At 41.3% G+C, this 18,663-nt stretch overlaps 1 protein-coding gene across 2 annotated transcripts in view; it reads left to right on the forward strand.

Annotated features, from left to right (window-relative positions):
* Window positions 1-15,277, forward strand: part of LOC109989894 (uncharacterized protein DDB_G0286299) — an 18,927-nt gene extending 3,650 nt beyond the window's left edge. The window contains exons 3-15 of one of the 2 annotated variants that reach the window (XM_029278872.2): window positions 586-758; window positions 952-1,094; window positions 3,879-4,064; window positions 5,630-5,764; window positions 6,119-6,209; window positions 9,852-9,895; window positions 10,009-10,078; window positions 10,907-11,368; window positions 11,553-11,742; window positions 11,845-12,155; window positions 12,652-12,716; window positions 12,961-13,002; window positions 13,681-15,277. In XM_029278872.2, the coding sequence (XP_029134705.2) occupies window positions 586-758; window positions 952-1,094; window positions 3,879-4,064; window positions 5,630-5,764; window positions 6,119-6,209; window positions 9,852-9,895; window positions 10,009-10,078; window positions 10,907-11,368; window positions 11,553-11,742; window positions 11,845-12,155; window positions 12,652-12,716; window positions 12,961-12,996 (1,906 nt within the window). In that variant the 3' untranslated portion in view covers window positions 12,997-13,002; window positions 13,681-15,277. The remainder of the gene's footprint in view (window positions 1-585; window positions 759-951; window positions 1,095-3,878; window positions 4,065-5,629; window positions 5,765-6,118; window positions 6,210-9,851; window positions 9,896-10,008; window positions 10,079-10,906; window positions 11,369-11,552; window positions 11,743-11,844; window positions 12,156-12,651; window positions 12,717-12,960; window positions 13,003-13,680) is intronic. The other variant, XM_029278873.2, reaches the window with a different exon arrangement.
* Window positions 15,278-18,663: the final 3,386 nt, after the last annotated feature.

Consider the following 18,663-nt stretch of genomic DNA (forward strand, 5'->3'; position numbering starts at 1 on the left):
TTGTGCCCTCTCACAGTAAACAATTGGGCTGTAAACACTCACCAAAAGCTCAAGCCCTTCCAGAGAGGGGGCGTGGTCAGACACAGCTCATTTACATATTTAAAGGTACAGACACAGAAACAGCCTGTTCTGAGCAGGGCTGAAATAGAGGGGTTTATAGACATGATCAAATACAGGATCGGAGTGGATTTAGAACAAGAAACTTCACACACATGTTTTGAGGAGCTCTGAGACTTTTTTAAACTTGTAAAAAATTCGAATAATATATGACTTTTAAAGCAAACTCAAAGCTATGGAAAATAAGCAACAAATCTAGGGATCTGAAGCTGTTAATTTAATGTTTCAGAAACATGTTTTTAATGAACATATACGTGAACATAAGTTTCAGATCAGGATCGGAGCATAAACTCTTGATCTGAACATCCCTTGGCCCTAAAACCGTTAATAACCTTCGATGAAACCTGATCATAAAGAAATAATCCCTGTGCTTTAATTTGACTTCCTAATTCTCTCCTAATCACATTTACATTTTTCCACCCCTCTAATCAGCGAGCTATAAAATCTCGATTGACATGTGTGTTATAGGTTGGGCTCTCTGGCGCAGCACGCCAAGCAGGAGACGGAGGACTCCACCGCTATGAAGACGGAGAGCATCAAACGAGAACCTGCAACCAGTGAAGAAGAAGAAGGAGAGGGTGCAGACTCCAAACTCTCCAACATCCCGGAGGAGAATCATGTGGACACCAAACCTCCATCAGGTCAGTTTTTCTGTTACAGTGATTATTTCAGACAGTATCAAGTAAGTTCTAGTTTTCTTTGTTAGCGTCTTTTCATTTTTAAAAACCCTTATTTCTTGGATGTTTTAATCTTTGTGCACATGTTTTACAAGACTGTGGTTTAGGATTTTGTTGGGTTCAGTTCAGAGAAACATGATTGGTTCTTCTGCTTCAGAGTCGTTGACAGAAGCTGAAAGCGTCTCGGAGCCGTGTCAGCTTCCTGAAGGAGACGCCAAAACAACAAACTCTGAGGGTGACGACGGACAAGAGGAGAAAGAAGAGAAAGAAGAGGAGGAGGAAAGACAAGCGGAGCCAGAGGTGAGCAGATAGCATCACATGGGGAAATAATAAAAGTCTTGACAGATACACTGAAGCATCAATGCAGTAGTTACAGATAAGCGAGGGAGGTCGGCTTCTGATTTGAAGGTCACCACTTCAAATCAGAGAAGAGAAATAGATGATCCCGCCCGCTCCCTTTGAGCGTTCTGATTTAAAGCTGCTTCCCCTTTTTTAACCTCTTCTGCCATCATACTTTTAAAATGTTATCATGATTCGGGAAGTTAACTCCCGTCGTGCAGCTGTCGACCAATCGTTGCCAAGGAGAGGAGACTGGCACTCTCACCGACGTCTGCAAGGGGAAAGTAGAAAACAATGCACAGGCCGTTTAATTTGAATCTGCAGAAGAAGAAAAAAAAGAAAACCCAAGCTTTGTCCGTTTAGACGTTTGAAAGTCATGTGTGGGATCAGGTTTATGTTCAGTCTGAAAGCTCCTCTTACAGGATGCAGATACTTCAAATCTGAAATCCCCTATGTGGTGTGGTGATGATGTATGAAACTTTAATTAATGGGTTTGTTTGTTTTCTCTGGACGTGTGAGTGTTACATCTCAACGACTTCATTAAGAGATCAGATCAGATCACGTGGAATCCAAAGTAGACGTCAAACAAAGAAAGAGCGAGTGAGATCTCATAACCGAGACGAGGGAGATCTCATTTAGCAGCAGCAGGAAGTCCCAACCCCGACAACACACACACACACACACACACACACACACACACACACACACACACACACACACACACACACACACACACACACACACATAGCTGTTGTCCAGTCACTGTGATAATGTGGAGATGGATGGACAGTAGCTGCTGTGTTGTTATTTGCCCTTTGAAATTCACAGACACACATTTCATGTCTGCCTGTCCTGTATCTGTCTGTTGTTATTTCAGGGATGTGTGTGTGTGTGTGTGTGTGTGTGTGTGTGTGTGTGTGTGTGTGTGTGTGTGTGTGTGTGTGTGTGTGTGTGTGTGTGTGTGTGTTTGTGTGTGTCCGTCCTTGTCTCTGTTCTTTCTGTGGGTCCACTGATGCAGCAGATGAAGCTGTTTGGACAGAAACTGTGTGTGTGACAGAATGATAATCTTCTGAGACAAATTATGTTAGTGTGACTGTGAGTGTGTGTGTGTGTGTGTGTGTGTGTGTGTGTGTGTGTGTGTGTGTGTGTGTGTGTGTGTGTGTGTGTGTGTGTGTGAGACTGTGAGTGTGTGTGTGTGTGTGTGTGTGTGTGTGTGTGTGTGTGTGTGTGTCTGTGTGTGTATGTGTCTGTGTGAGTGTGTGTGTGAGTGTGTGTGTGTGTGTCTGTGTGTGTGTGTGTGTGTGTGTGTGTGTGTGTGTGTGTGTGTGTGTGTGTGTCTGTGTGAGTGTGTGTCTGTCATTGTGTCTGTGTTAGAGAGTGTGTGTGTATGTGTGTGCGTGTGTGGGTGTGTGTTTGTGTGTGTAAGTGTGTGTGTATGTGTGTATGTGTGTGTGTTTCTGTCAGTGTCTGTGTGTGTGTGTTTGTGTGTGTGTTTGTGTGTAAGTGTGTGTGTGGGTGTGTGTCTGTGTGTGTGTGTTTCATTGTGTCAGTCTCTGATTTCTTGTCTTTGTTTTCTGACAGCAGACGAGTTTCTGATTCCTCTTTATGTTCAAACCACCTCACAAGTTTTTCAGAATTCAGCGCAGACACTTTTTCTTCTCCTGCCTCTGGCTGATGATGTTTAAACCTGGACCACATGCAGAGCTCACAATAAATCAAAGCTGCCAAACATGTGACGTCCTGCGTATATAAAGTTACTGATACATTCTGATGTGTAGTTTCACAATGCTCTGCTGGGAATAGTTCACTTGATCTCATGATAACATCATCAATCATATCGTGCCAAACATCTGTGGAGTTTGTTGAAGTAGAAGCCATCTGAATGTGATACCCATCCCAGCGGCCTCACGCTTAGTCACACTTTTTGTTCCTGAAGATAAGAACAATGAGAAATAAAGACAAAACTAACGTACGACAAGGAAATAATGCCAACATGTTGATGGTTAACAGACGTAGGGGGTCGTTGTTGGCGTCTCAGAAATAACAAAAAAAAAACCATCCACAGTTAGCAGGATGCACTCATGTCTGTGAGTGGTTGCCATGGTTACTTTGTCTTCTTTTTGCAAACTATGTTGCACACTGCCACCTGCTGTATTGCACCGTGTAGATAGATATGCACGTGTGCTTGGACAGGAAACGATGTTACTGATGTGAACGCAGACCAGCGGTTTCCATCATGATGCAGATCTAAAAAAAAAAAAAAAAAGAAAAGAAAAACAAGCTTGTAAAATCTGTCCTGAAGAAAACCTCTTTTTAAAATGTGTATATTGAATGGATTCTTATTGTCTTAAGTGACACAACGTCAAGCAGATTTGTGACTCAAGTGAAATGGTTTGATCTGTAACTGATTGTTAGCTTCACTTTAATGCAGATATTTGTTTATAGACTGTGTTTTACTGCACACACTAAAGCCTCCTGGTACGCTATTGGTCAACACAGCTCTGACTGCAAACGTTCTGCAAACAGAAACCACTTCCCCATGCTGAAACCTCCAAACCTCTGAGTACAGATTCTACAGAAAAAGAGATTTAAAGGAGCAGTAAAAAGATGTTCTTGAATTGAGCTTTCTTAATCCATCAGATGCCCTGAGTGCTCTGACCCGTGGTGAAGGAGAACCTGGAGTTGGGACACATCATTAAGTCTCGTTAGCTGGTTCTAATTGCCCACTTGTTCGTGCTCCTGCAGTCAGCTCCTGTGGAAGAGCCCGCTGAGGCGTCTAACGAGGCAGAAAGCGCCGACCCGGAGGAAGTGGATGAACCCAGCGGCCAGGTCGAGCCCGCACGTGCTCCCTCTGATCACGCTGAGGATCAGCCCGCAGCTCCCGAGGCAGCCGCTTCAGAGCAGAAAGAGGACGCCGATGAGCCAAAACAGGTTAGTGAGCCCGAGGCTGATCCCAGAGCATGTGGCTGCGTTAAGACCCGTCCTCCAACAAACAATCAAAAACTTCACCTTGAACTCGCTGCCAAGGTTTTCATATCTTTTTGGCAGATTGTAATTCTGTCCGATTTGAGGAGTTGAACCTTTTTAAATCGAAACACTCTCGCTCTCAACGCCAGGACTCCAACTTCTCGATGAAGATGTGACACTTAAACGTCTCCGTGTTTATTAGGAAGCACAGATTCATCATCCATAACACGTCCTGAGTTGCTAACGTTTGCATTATCCTACATTCAACCCACAAATCTCCAACCTGTTCCTGTAACTCCTCGAGCTTTCTCGACCCTAAAGAGACTGAGCAGAAATGAAAATCTGTTTCAACCACAGCTCATAAAAAACGAGGAGTGCTGGTTGATTCCTGGCTCCGCAGGGTTTTTAACATCTGAAACCTATTTCTCTGAGGGGGTTTGACTGGCTGTTGTGCATTTTTTTGCACTGTTTAGCTTCCAGGAAGAAAACACTGCAAGCTTTTCTCCTTCAACAAATAATGAAGAAAATGCAGGCATGGAGAGGTTTGGAGGTCAAATGTCAGTGAGGCTGCCGCTGGCAAGAAAGAAGGGATGAATTTTACTGTTAAAAAATATGTGAAGAAGGAATGACAACTACATTTAAACCCTATATATACGTCCTGCCATTACCTTTTACTGCTCACTTAAAGGTCCAATCAGTAAGATATCTACTGAATGAAATGATAAAGGTACCTTACTTTATGATCAGACATTAAGGAAACATGCTATGTTGAAGTGCAGCAGCCAGTATGTCCTCCTCCTAACTTTAGATTCTGCTCCTGAATGCTCTGGATTTGTTTGGACCAGAGAAGGTAGGAGGTTTTAAGGCGACCCCCCACACGGCCGTTTTGGACGCCCCTCAGTTTGTCAGATATGAGAGCAGTTATCAGGTCAACAGGTGCTGCAGCGATGGAAGCGGGCGAGAGAAGTGGTTCAGATAGAAGTGATTGTACCCGACCTAAAAAGCCTCTGCATGTTTCTAATAAGCTCCACGAGCAGAAACAGAACACAGAAAGGTTTACAGACCCATGCAGAGCTGGATAAACACTGAAGCTTCAGAGTCCACCACATGGTGACCTGAGTGAGCATCGACTCTAGAGAGGAGGGGGTGGGGGGGAGACAGCTCTCTATAATGTTTTGAATTTAGACTGCAGTACACTTTTTAAACACTAGGGGTCAGAGTTGCATACTGCTTATTGAAGTAAAATAAGATCATTTATAGTCTTATTTTTATACCTTTTGCATGAGGATGTTTGTATTTCAGTCCAAACACATGCTTGTTAATTTAGGACTCTAAACTTCATGTAGCCTCATCGTTAAGCCTTTTTTAATCTTATTAATAATACTGGAATAACTAATGAACCTGGCAATACAAACCAAAATGACCTTCTTATCCCTACAGTTAAAAAAAACTATATAAAGGAGAAGCTTCATATTTCTCTTTGTCAGTGTCATCCAGCTTTAACTTTGTGCTCCGTGTTCCTCCTCCAGGAGACAGAAGAAGCTCCAGACGCCTCTGAGGTCACAGATGAAACCCCGACACTCGAAGAGACAGCTGTCAATCAAACAGACGCGACAACGTCCTCGTCTCAGGAGTCAGAGGATGAGGAAGGCAGCGCAGCTGAGGTGAAGTACCAGTTTTGTTATTTATGTATTTAGAAGACAGAGCATGTGGACCCTCACAGTTAATAACAGGAGATTTCAATTTCATCAAAGTGAATTTCTGATTTTAAAGTGTCAAACAGGCACGAGGGTCCAACGTCTGTGAGTCTGGTTTTTGAGCTCATGTGAAAATTAAATAATGAAGTGTTAAACCCAGAACACAGTGCAGCTGCTTGTTGTTCTCACTGACTGGAAGAGATCCAAACGGGGTCTTTAAATCAGGAGAAGAAATGCAACGAGGTTAAAAGGTTCAGGTGAGAAAATGATCTTCACGTCTGCTTTTGGAGACTGTTGTTGACCTGTCGCTTCCTCCTGCAGGAGCCGAGCCAGGCCGAGCCCACCCCGTCAGACCCGACAGCTCAGGAGACCAATGAGCAGCCAGAAGAGAGTGAAGCCCCGCCTCCTGCAGGTATGAACAGCCAATAGCCTGCTTGATAACCGGGACGTTCTTTACATGCTATGTATGGCATCTTCCTCACTGCACCGACAAGAATCACAAGCTGTTGTGAAGAAGCTGCTCAGAGACTCTGAGACTTTTTAAAGCTGCTGATGAAAGAAACCTCAGAGTTTATTTATATATTTATTAAAGTCTTAGGAGAAAGGATTTTAAACAACCAGATTAGGGCTGGGCAGTTCATCTAGTTTCAATTCAAACTTTAACCTCCCACTATGATGAAAACAAGATCATCGAGATGAAACGATCACTGAGCTGCATGCTGTGTAGGTCTTGAAGGTTTGGTCATGTGAAGTAAATGTTTCAGAGTGTTTGTTGTTATATTCTGGCGACAAGAGTTCATCACTACCTCAAAACATAGTTGTTATTAGGTTTTATTATTTTCATGTATTGCTCGTTTTTCGAGTTTAAGTTAAATACGTGGATGTGCTGCAGACGTTGGAGTATCAGAGTTTAATTATCATGATCTCGATATCAATCTAAATAATAGTGATCATGATTTTTGTCCACAATCGAGCAGCCCTAACCCAGACACCAGTTAGATGTCCAGTTTGGTTTCCCAGAGTTTGAATCGTTTTCAAACTCATTTTTAGACGTTTTGTTGCATCAGCACAAAAAACACTTCAGTGACAGAAACATAAAAAACATTGTACAGTGCCATTTCACAACAAATGTGATCTCAGGACATGACTCTCATTGTTTTAATATCTACAGAGACCCAACATTAATCCATCATGAGCACTTTAAGAGGCAGAAACCTCGAGCAGAACCAGACTCATGATGAACAGACATCTGCTGAGAGTGAGCTGGGTTTGAAAAATGGGATAGAGGGAGATGCAGGAAGAAGGGACAAACATGGGGGAGGGGGGAGGGGGGAGGGGGGGTCCACAGCAGCAGCCTGTCCCCATCAAACATTCCTGTGTAACTCTAAGAAAAGAAAAGGTTTTTGGGCTTAAAATCGATTTAAATGATAAATTAATCTGCTCTGAACAAAGGTCTTAAAAAGAGTCTTCTTACAAAAAAGGGGAAAAGATGACATCAAAATGTCTTAAAGCCAAAATAAACATCATGTACTCTTGTTGTTCTGTCAGATCAAACTGTGACACATTCACTTTATCATCACATAAATCAATAAGACAATAAGAAAGGCAGAAGTCAGTGGAATCAGACAGCTGGAGCTCTGCAGTGTTATCTCCCCCCCCCTTCAACTCTCTCTGCACAATGTCTTCTGATTGGTCGGTTGTCTCTCAGCCAATCCCATTGTGCCACATCATCTAAAGTGGACAGCACGCAGAGTTCCCCCCCTCCTTTCTCCAAGCAAGGCAGCATGGCAGTACTTACAGCAAGGATGAGACGTAAGGATTTCTTAATCTGTTCAATCTTATTCTATAAATAACGGAGCGTGACGCAGTTTAAAACCGTTTTTAAACTGAACTCGATCATTTGTGACCACTGAAACGTTTTTAAAATCAAATGAACATGTTAAATCTGTAAATGTGAGGAAGCTTTCTAAAATGTCCCACATTTAAATCAGGCAGAGGAGATGTAACCAGGAGTGAATAACTTGATTTATTCTGACTCTTATGGGTTAAATAACTTAGAATAAATCAGCGTTTAATGAATCCAGATGATCATGAAGGGAAATGTTTACACTTTGAACGTTTGGTTTTCTGGAGAGATTTCAGTTTGATGTCTCTCTTCTGTGTTTTAAAGATCTACTCGTCCTTTGAGCCGCTGGTTTCTAACTCTCTCTCTCTCTCTCTCTCTCTCTCTCTCTCTCTCTGTTAAATGATGATGAACTCTTTATACAGATGTTTTTACGCTTTATTTTTCTGACCGGTAAAAGTCTGAGTCTTCAAAACAGACGCCCCACTATTCAGAGTTAGCATGCTTTGTGTGTTTGCAGCATGGTTCTGTTACTAACAGGGTGGATTATGACTCCATTAGTGAAAAAGTTCAGTGTTGTTTACGTTTTTTGGATCTGCTAGTCCTTTCAGCTCGTGGGTTTCATAACATGTGCACACATGCTGAAGGTGTTTTCAGCAGGAAGTCGTCACTCTCTCTCTCAGTGGAGGGACACTCCACTACTCTGATATCTGTTGGCTGTGTAAAATGTTTTTTAGTTGTTTTATTGGCGTTGCATTTGGATCATTTTTTTGTGTTCCTTTGTAGTCCAGCTAATGCTAACAACACAGAACAACCAGCGCTGCTAACACAGGTCTGAGTGCTGTGAGAGAGACACAGTGAAACCACAGTGGTGTCAGTGAACTGCACGAGCTCCATTTGACCTGGATCAGGCAGCTGTAGGGATTCAGGACCCTCCGGTGTTGAGGAGCGTAGGAGGAGACTATAGCAGCAGTGTGTCATAGTGAACAACAGGCAAAGGCCACATCTGAGCACATATCATTTTTCTTTCTGTCACTCAAGAAAAAGTTTACCGGTAATTTAATTAATATTGATGAAAAGGTAGAAAATGTGCAAAATACTGATTTGTCTTTGACTATGGAACTTCAGAAAACATGCCGATTTAACATTTACTACAGAAACCCTGCATCTCGCAGAAAGTTAGAAAGATTTATGTCTTATAAATAACACTTACAAGGACCTGTGTGTGAGACTCGAGTTGAAAACCCCACACGCAGTTTGTTACACGTGTGTCTAAAAAAGACCCCACGATACGATACACATGATGTACATTGATTTTGGATAATGACCACATCCTACCCAGAATTCACAACAACAGCTGTTCTTAATTGTTGAGAATACCAGCAGAGGCGTAAGGAACTTAAAACACTTCCATTCAGGTCCTCAGAGGTCCTAGAAATACATTCAAATATTTGAATCCCGGATATATGGTGTTAATGTGAGCTGCACCATAGGACAGCTGTCTTTCCAAATCATCACAGCTGTGCAGCCGTATCATTTCTGTAACATCTGCATCGACCCATCACACATGACCATATTTTGCCATATCCATTTTTTGAGTAGTTTCCTGCTCTGCAAAAACAGCCGAGTCAGCTGCTTTTCATTTAATACAGCCGACATATTTTTTTCATTTATTCTAGGAGAAAAAAAGAAAACAAGCATTTTTCTTTTATTGGCAGCGTGTTCTCTTCGTCCTCATGTGAAACAAAAAGAGAATGAGTGCGATGTCTTTCACCTGGAGGAGCTCTGACTCGACGACGACGACTGCACTTTTGAGGAGTTTGAAGGATTGCTGCCAAAGCGGGAGAGAAAAAAAAAACCGGAGAAGGCAGCCGTGTTCAGAGCGGGTTTCCACTCCGTCAGTCAGTTGTTTAAGTTTCTCTCGGGGGTTTGTTAAGCCTGTCAGAGCTTGTTAAAGAGAACCGGAGCGATGGCTGATGGGAGAATTACAGTCCTCAGGAACACGATCACCTCTCTCTTTCTCTCTCTCTCTCTCTCTCTCTCTCTCTCTCTCTTTCTCTTTCTCTCTCTCTCGCTGCAGTTTTTTTCTGGATTATTTAAACACAGAAACAACCGTTCATGTTTTTTTTATTATTATTTTCAGCCAATCGAAATGTTTTCTGTTTCTCATTGGACTGAAGAATTGTAACATTTTTTCTTTTTCTTTGTCAGAGTCTAAAAAGCAAAAGGAGGGAAAGGTAGCAGAGAACTCAAAGGTAAAAAAAAAAAAACATGTTTTAGTGTCTTCTGTTGTGTGTTTGAATCAGCTGCACATTAAATGTTGAATCAGATCTGTGTGTTTATTGTTGTCTTTTCTGTGTTCGCTCAGATGGAGGTCGACTGTGAACCCGAGAAGAAGACGAAGGCAAACAGTGACGTCCCCATCGTCATCGACTCTGGTGATTTTCAAAACACTTCACACAACTTTTCTCCAACTCCTCCTGTTTACTCAAACTTAGATCACACACAACGCATCTGTTGAAGTTTGGAAATAAAAATAACCGATCCGTACCGCCTTACTTGCTGCCCTTCTGTTGGGGTGCCAGGCGTACTGATCAGACCCTAAAGGGTGGAGCTTAACTCACTGCAGTCTGTTGATTGGTCGGAAGAATTATCACTCCCCGTGCGACAGCGGTAATAAAGGACAAACACAAAATATCTGAGGATTTCAAGAGAGTCATGTCAAAGCTGTTGGACGACCTCCGACACACACATCACTAGCTCTATTCAGACTGCAGTTTCAGGCCCCTATATATATATATATATATATATATATATATATACACACACACACACACACACACACACACACACACACACACACACACACACATATGCCCCTGTGACGTGCGTGTGGGGCTCCAGCTGCACCATGCATGTGAATTCAAAGACTATGACCCCATTATTACGCCGTCATCGAATCATTTTGAACGTACAAAGACGTGATGACGGCTGAGCTTGGTCACTGAAGCAGTCTGAAAAAGGTCGAGTGTAAGTCACATAACATGAAACTGATAGAGATCAGCACAATTTTAGTAAAAACATTGATGTTAATTAAATCTGATAACACTGGAAAACACTTGACTTTAGCCTTTATTAACTCAGAAAACTGTCTTTGTGTTTCTCACATGTTGTTTTTGCTCTGTTGAGACATCAGCAGAGATGATTACAGAAACATCTTTTAAGTCTATTCTTTACATTTATGCCTTTTTGTTTTTCCTCAACAGCAGCTTCAGAGGAGATCGTGGACCCAGACGTCTCAATCGTCCCCGAAGCGGCTGGAGGAGACGCTGAAACTCCCAAGAAGAAGAGAAAGAAGAGGAAGAAGAGTGCAGGGACGCCGACCAGCGCAGACTCATCGGCCGTAGATACTCCTGCTGCTAGCACGCCTGCTCAGGCCGCTTCCCCAGAGAAGAAGACAAAGGCCAAGAAAAGGAAAATGGAGAGCGAGGAAGTGGAAGAAACTCCCGTCACTCCTTCAGAGGGTAAAAACAAAAAGAAGAAGGTAAAAGAGGAGGCAGAGGAGGAGAAGAAGGTGGAGAGTCCGGCAGAGACGACAACAGAGAAGAAGAAGAAGAAGAAAAATAAAAAGAAGAAGAAGAAGGTGGCTGGACAGGAGACAGAGGAGGTGCAGTCTGATGAGAAACCAGCAGGGGGCGCTAACGTTACAGGGAAGAAGGAGTCTTCAGGTAAAAAAAAAAGAATCCTCAACTTCTCTCTGCTCTTGTTTAAAACCACAGAAGTTATTCAAACACTTTACACCTCAAAGTTAAATATTAATGACCCTTCACTCTTCATTGTAAGTTGATTGAAATGTTAATTACCTTGTCATGTTTTTTACATTTCCCTCTCTCTTTTTTCTGCTGCTTAAAGATGAAAACTCGTCGGGCAAAAAGAAAAATCGTCCCAGGAAGAAGCTGAGCCTGAGGAAGAGGCTGCAGCAGAGGAAGAAAGAGGACACGATGGGGAGGAGGAAGAAGAAGAAGATGGTCAGCGACGCTGTAGCTGCTTCAGGACAGGCGGAGGGCGCAGCGGAAAGTAAGACGCTCAAAGGCAAGAAGAAGTGAGTTACGTTTTGTTCTTTTTGTCACCTTTTTATGGAGAAAATGATAAATAATAAACATGTGACTGATGCGGGGTAATTTATTTATTTTATTTCTTTCAGACAAAAAGCAGCAGAAGAGACATCCCAACCGAAACCGGCCAAAAGACCTCCACCTGCTCCCTCCCAGGAGGACGAGACACCAAAGAAGAAAAAGACGAAGCTGAACTCTGAAGCAGAGGAGAACTCCTCCAAGGAGAACGACCCGCCAAAGAACAACAAGAAGAAGAACAAGAAGAAGGGATCGGTGAAGCAGGAGGAAGCTGCAGCTGAGGTGGTCTCGACTCCAGGGAAGAAGAAGAAGATAACTGGAAAAGAAGAGACGACAGAAACCGCCATCACTGTGAGCTCAGACGTCTCTGCAAAGAAAACCAGTGAGAACACTTTTGATTGTTGTTAGATAATATTTTTTTAAAAGGTTATCGGGGCTCAGAGGGCAGAGTGGTTAGTTCGTACAGAGGCTGGAGTCCCAGGTTTGAATCCGACCTGTGGCTCCTTTCCTGAATGTCATTCCTCTCTCTCTCTGATTTCGATTTCTGTCCCGTTTCTTTAATAGCTGCACCTAAGGTTATTTTTCTGGGCTTTTTCTGCCTTTAATGTAGAGATAGGACAGCGGATAGAGTCAGAAATCAGGGACAGAGAGAGAGAGTGGGTAATGACATGCATGGAAAACCCGAGCCGTCGGCTTCGAGGACTTCAGCCTCTGTACATGAAGTGGAAAACAAACTAACCACTAGGCTACCGACGCCCCAACAGCACCTTAACTATGATTTTAAAAAAGGACATTGGATGATCAAAATCAAAACTAACTTGGTTGTGGATGACACTTGTGAATGTGTGCTGACTTTTTGACCTGACTGATGTTTGCAGAGAAGAACAGATTAAAGGAGGCGGTGGTGGAGACAGAAGCTGCTGCAGACACACAAACTCCTGGGGTAAGAATCCCACACGGCTGGAAACGAAAAGAGAGCAGAAATAAATCTGTCTGTCATTATTAATACAATAAACAACAGCTTTATTATCTTGTTTGACTTCATCTTGTGCTTTTAGAGTAACGTCTGACTCCAGATGTTTTCAGTACATTTAGTTAGAACCTGAAGGGCATGAACGTTAAGATGTCTTACAGAGTAACATGAAAAATCATCCTCACTTGACTTTACCTTTTTTTGATTCTGGCAGAAAAAGAAATCCAAGAAGGCGATGGCTTCTGCTTAAATGTGGGTAAGTAGCTCGTCAAAGATTTAACCTTCAACCGATGCTGCAATCTAAACGATGAAGGGAGTGAGAGAGGCTCGTTATTCTGAAGGTCTGATGTACATACAGTGTGTGTGGTGTTCAGGTTCCTGAATCACAATCAGCTTTACACACACGAGAGGAATTAGACTTCAGTGAACTGAGCTCTGTATGATCAAAAAGTTTAACATTAAATATCAACAATAAATAAATAAAGACTAATATGAACAAGACTAAATGACATCAGAGCAGTGAACATGCTAATACAAACATATTCTGTAACAGACGGGTTAGTTTAAAGTAGTTACATTAAGAGTCTGCATAGATATCATGATTGTTATGGACACTTAAATGAGTTTAGATGTGAGTGTACTCTGAACTTTGACCCACAATGTTTCCTTTAAGTGACTCCTGCATGTAGTTAGTGTAGTGATGTCGTCATCTCGTCTCTGGTTTAATTAGTTTCTTAAAACAACTTTCCAGGCAAATGTAAAGTAAAATGGCATGAAACTGCATGACAAACATTTCTGATGAACCCAGAAGTCAAATAGAATCGAGTCAGCACATGAACATTTAACACATTCATTAAATTTAGAGATCTGTGGAGCTTTCCTTTGGACTAATGAATATTTCTTTTCTCTCTCTCCTGGTGTTTCCTCTAATCAGACGTCAGTGGATAAAGTTTGTACCTGGACCTGAAGATCCCTGACCAGCGGGACAGTCTGCTCAACGTTTTGTGCCTTTTTTAACTCCTGAACTTTTGTTCTGTTATGTTCGAGTCAACATCAGTGTTTTCAGTCATTTCTACCTGTGTTTTTGTTTTCGCTCTAAAAACTGTGACGGCAATAATTCTACCACACGCCTCGTGATTTAAGTCCCGTGTCCACCTGGTGTTTTTTTTTTTGAGCGCCAGCATCTTTTGTCAATAAGATCGTGCCCCGTACCCACATCTTCTCGCTCCGTGTCCTGATAAAGTAGGAGGGCAAGCATCCTCCGCTTGATGCTCATAGTGAAGGGGAAAACAAAAAACGATCTTAAATATAAAACAGTAAAACTCAGCATACAGAAAAGACGCACGTGCAGCGCTTTTACTCTGAGATCAAGCGCTTCATCCAAGGGCTCCAGAGTGCGCAGGTGGACACACGGCGCTACATGTTTTGATTACTGTCATCTGATTGGACGTTTATTTTCACAGTGTGATGTCAGTGGCAGAGAGGAAAACGTTTGGAGAAAAGCCTGAAATCAGTAAATTATTAGATCACAATGATTTGATATGTAGTTTAATTTTACTTTTCTTACTAACTAATTCATCGTTCCACTTCCTGTTCCATATTTTACTAAAGACTGCACACATTTGTTAAACAGAGGCCGACCTGTCTTCAACACTTTTAGTATAAAAGTAGTGAAAAAAAAAACATCACTACTCTCAGCGAAGCAGCCAAAGTTAAAGTTCCTAATGTTTAAAACCCAAAAGTATTCAGTTTAAAATGAAATAAAAGTGTATGTATTAAATGACTGGTGTTTAATGAACCTGGAAGTTGAAGTTTTGATTCATTTATTCATTAAAGAAATCGCCATAGCAACTCATTTTCCATCCTCAGTTGACTTTAATTTTCAGTTTCTAACGAGAGAGTTTGTACCCGACTGAATTCTGACACTTTGAGGCGAGAACATCAAATCAGAAAGCATCGAGCGTTGATATGAAACCTCGTTAATGATGCGTCTCTCATCCAACCTGCTTCCTGTCGAGAGCAGACACACGGTCACACTCAGGCTCACATGTGACTTTGAGAAGAGTAACGTATAACCCTCACTGTTGGAATACATATTAGGACCTCCTCTTTTCAACAAAGTCAGTAAAAGATGTTCTTCTACATCAGACACGTTTTATTCTGCTGGTGCACAGTGTTCACACATCCATGATCTCAAGCTGTGAAACTGAAGCTTTTCAAACCGCTCATGTTAAAAGTTAATCTGAGTTCAACTTTGTTTTCATGATTTTGAGTTGAAGAAGTTAGTTCAGTTTGATCGTAGAGGTTCTAAGTGTTGTTTTGTTCTTGTTACTTTCCTGTCAGTCAAAGCTGTGAAATCCAGTCTGTGTTTGGAGACTTCTTTAGTTTCCAGAGGTCTGCTGTTTACACTGTTTGTCTTTATACTCCCATGAGCTGTTAACTATGCATCGTATTCAACTGCTTTGATATTCTTTTGTTGTTCCCGAGGACCAGCGTGTGTGGGAGGGAATAAAAACTCTTAAAAACTTTGATTCTTTGCTGTCAGAGAAGAGTTATTCTCTCTTCATACTGCATGCCCTCTTTCACATCATTTCTACATCTGATTCAACTTTTTGATTGATTTTATTTTATTTCAAACATGCAAAAAACAAAGAAAGAAATGCAGTAATTAAAAATATGATGAAAACAAATCAACATTACATGCCCGAAAAGGAGTAGGAAGAAATGTATCTAGCTTATCTAATCCTACCCCTTCTAACATCAATATCCACTTTAAAATAATAACCACTGGGCGCTGGTAGCCTACTTAAACTGGTAGTGCCTCAGTTAATATTATTTGTTATAAGGGTAAGTAAGTGTGTACAAAATTAAGATATCAAGAAACCAAATCACTGATTTGAACTTTGTCAGAGACGGCCCATCCATACTAAGCGGCTGCACCGTGGAGGAGAGAGGGAGAGAGCCTTGTTAATTTATTTTTGATTCACTAACTAATCAACATCAAATGCATCAGGGCTTCTTAATGAGAGCTGACTTTATCTGTCAAAACATTCAGCAACACCAGGCTAGTAAAAGGGACTGGACCTTAAATTGGGATGGGCGTTCATTTGAAGTTTTACGGTAAACTTAATTTTCTTTTTTAACACCTGTGATTCAAAAATTCTGTTGTCCCTCTTTTAATGATGCAACACAATTAGATTTGTTTCTCACTGGAACAAAACAGAAGATTTGACACCTTTTTTTTTTTGACTCATTCATTTTCTTCATCCCTCCACCTGTAAATCAATATTAACACAAACACAACTGGACTGGAGGCATGTTGTTGTTTTTTATGCCCGAGCTTCAGATGAGAGACAAGTTGTTTTTTACCGACATCGATTTCAAAACCTGGTTTCACACAGAGCGTCTGCTTCTTCACCTGAGGTGCTCTCTGTCTCACAAACATGGATTTCACCTGAAACAACAAACACATGAACCGTGTGTTAAGGTTTCTAGTTACTGAGTCTGTCAGATTATTCATTTCCAAAGATCATTTAGGCCGTTTAAGATTTATAAAAGTAACGTGTTTGAGGTTCACTATCACTTCCACCTGCATCACATTCCTCTAAATGTAAACTTAAGCGTGACATGATCTCACTTCAACTTTCTAAATTTAAAACAACTTTATTACATATCAAACTTTTAACTGAATTGATGTTCTGTGATTTAAAAAAAATCTAAATCCAATCATCAAACAGAGACACCCACACACATAGACAGAACAGTACATCACTTCTTCTTCTCAGGATCACATCCAGGAATATAAGAGCAGGATGAACTTTAATATGTTTATTATGTGATTACAGAGATGATTCTGTCAAAATGTAATGTGTGGCATGCATCTCTTTAATCTAAACTATGACGTTTAAGGAGGATCAAATCACCGGAAAACTGAAGACTACACTTTCAAAGTCACAGAAAAACTATTTGTTGGGGGATTTTTAATAAATGTAATAACTTTAAAGATTAAAGATTTCAATCCCTTTCAATCATTAAAACATTTTACATTTTGTTTGAACAAAGACAGAAGCACAGAATCAAACTTATTGCTCTGCACAGGTAACATACATCTACATTAGAGTCAATCTAAGAACAACATTATAAATACTCTAGATAAATTGTTGCAAGGAGTTTTTTGCTAAATGTTTTTATTTAATGAATTTAATCCTAAAGTGTTCATCTCGATCCTTTTGAAATGTTTGGAGGATTTTTTAACCGGGAACTAAACAAAAAAAAATGAATTTATAACTTAGTTCATTTAAACTGTGATGTATTGGACATGTGATAAGTTTTTGAAAGAAAACTCAATAACTGACTTTGCACAGCAGCCTCAAAGCAGATCGTTTTGTTGTTAAGTACACAAAGCTTCATTAAAGTGCAGATCTGTGTAATCCAAGAATCATTTCTCTCCCTGAGACAAAGCGACAGATTATCTGCATGAATGATTCTGTTCTGAAAAAGCAATTACATGTAATTACAGGACAAATTAGTGGTGAGAGTGAGCGGAGCAGCCAGCAGAGATAAAAAGCTACAGAGAGTGAGCCAGGAGAGCTTTACGGTCTGAACCCTGCACGCTCCGAACACTTTGAGTTTAAATCAGCGCTAAAGAAGAAGCAATGTGCTCGGATCATCTGGGTAATGTTTCCCTTAGGTTAAAGGAAAGAGCGCAGAGAGTTTTTAGAGACCTGGAATGTCCATGTAATGAAAATACGAGCTCATAATGGACCTTTTTACAGCAGCTTGAACCCAAAGCTAAAATACAGCAGAATGAAGGATTTAATATGAAGTGTGGGTGTATTTATGTACTGGTATTATATGAATATTCATCTTGCAACATTTAGCTGATTCTTCATCTGCAGAAAAACATCACGTGTATAAAAGAGGAAAACTACAGAAGAGGATTATGGCCAGACATGAGAAATACAGAATGATAGTTAGATAGTACTTTTTTCCTGTTGTCATCTTTAAAATATTGGTTTTGCAGCGATCAAGTTTCACAAAGCGTTCATCATGTTTGGACTGGAAGAGCTGGAGGTCGATTACACTGCAATGAAGACCGCACACCCTTCACCCCTAAATTAAGATTTCATAGTAGTAACCTCTCTCCAGGTAGGGAGTAAGTCCTGCCAATAGTGAAGGAGTTTAAGTATCTGGGGGTCTTGTTCAAGAGGGTAGGATGGACCGTGAGATAGACAGAAGGATTGGCTCAGCGTCGACAGTAATGCGGGCGTTGTGCCAGACCTTTGAGCCTGAAGGCAAAGCTCTCGATTTACCGGTCGATCTTCATTCCAACTCTCACCTGTGGCCTCATAGTGACCAAAACAATGAGATTGTGGACTCAAGTGGCTGACATGAGCTTCCTCCAGAGGTTGGCTGGGCTCAGCTTTAGAGAGAGGAGCTCAGACAGTCGCGGGGAGCTCGGATCGAAAGGAGTCAGTTGAGGTGGTTCGGGCATCTGATCAGGATGCCTCCTGGACGCCTTCCTTTGGATGTTTTCCGGGCACGTCTAAATAGGAGGACTAGCCGATGTAGACCCAGAGTTGGCTGGAGGGATTATATATCCTGTCTGGTCAGGGAACACCTTGGAATCCCACAGGAGGAGATGGAAAACGTTGGCTGTTAAGTCTGGACCCGACCTTGGATAAGCTGAGGAAAATGGATGGATGGATGGTAGTAACCTGTTGATTACTTCTTGATTCTGAAATTACTGAATCCAACTAGAATTAAAAATTCAAATCATCTAGTCCTGTCTTGTTTGTCATTTACAACATACTTTTAATGCACAGGATTCAGATCAATTTCTAACACATCGTACACAGATGTTTACAGATGTTTACCTTCAGCTATCCAACAACAAACTCAGCTCATCGACAAACCA

The sequence above is a fragment of the Labrus bergylta genome, chromosome 4 (genome assembly GCF_963930695.1).
Source record: "Labrus bergylta chromosome 4, fLabBer1.1, whole genome shotgun sequence".
NCBI lineage: Eukaryota > Metazoa > Chordata > Actinopteri > Labriformes > Labridae > Labrus > Labrus bergylta.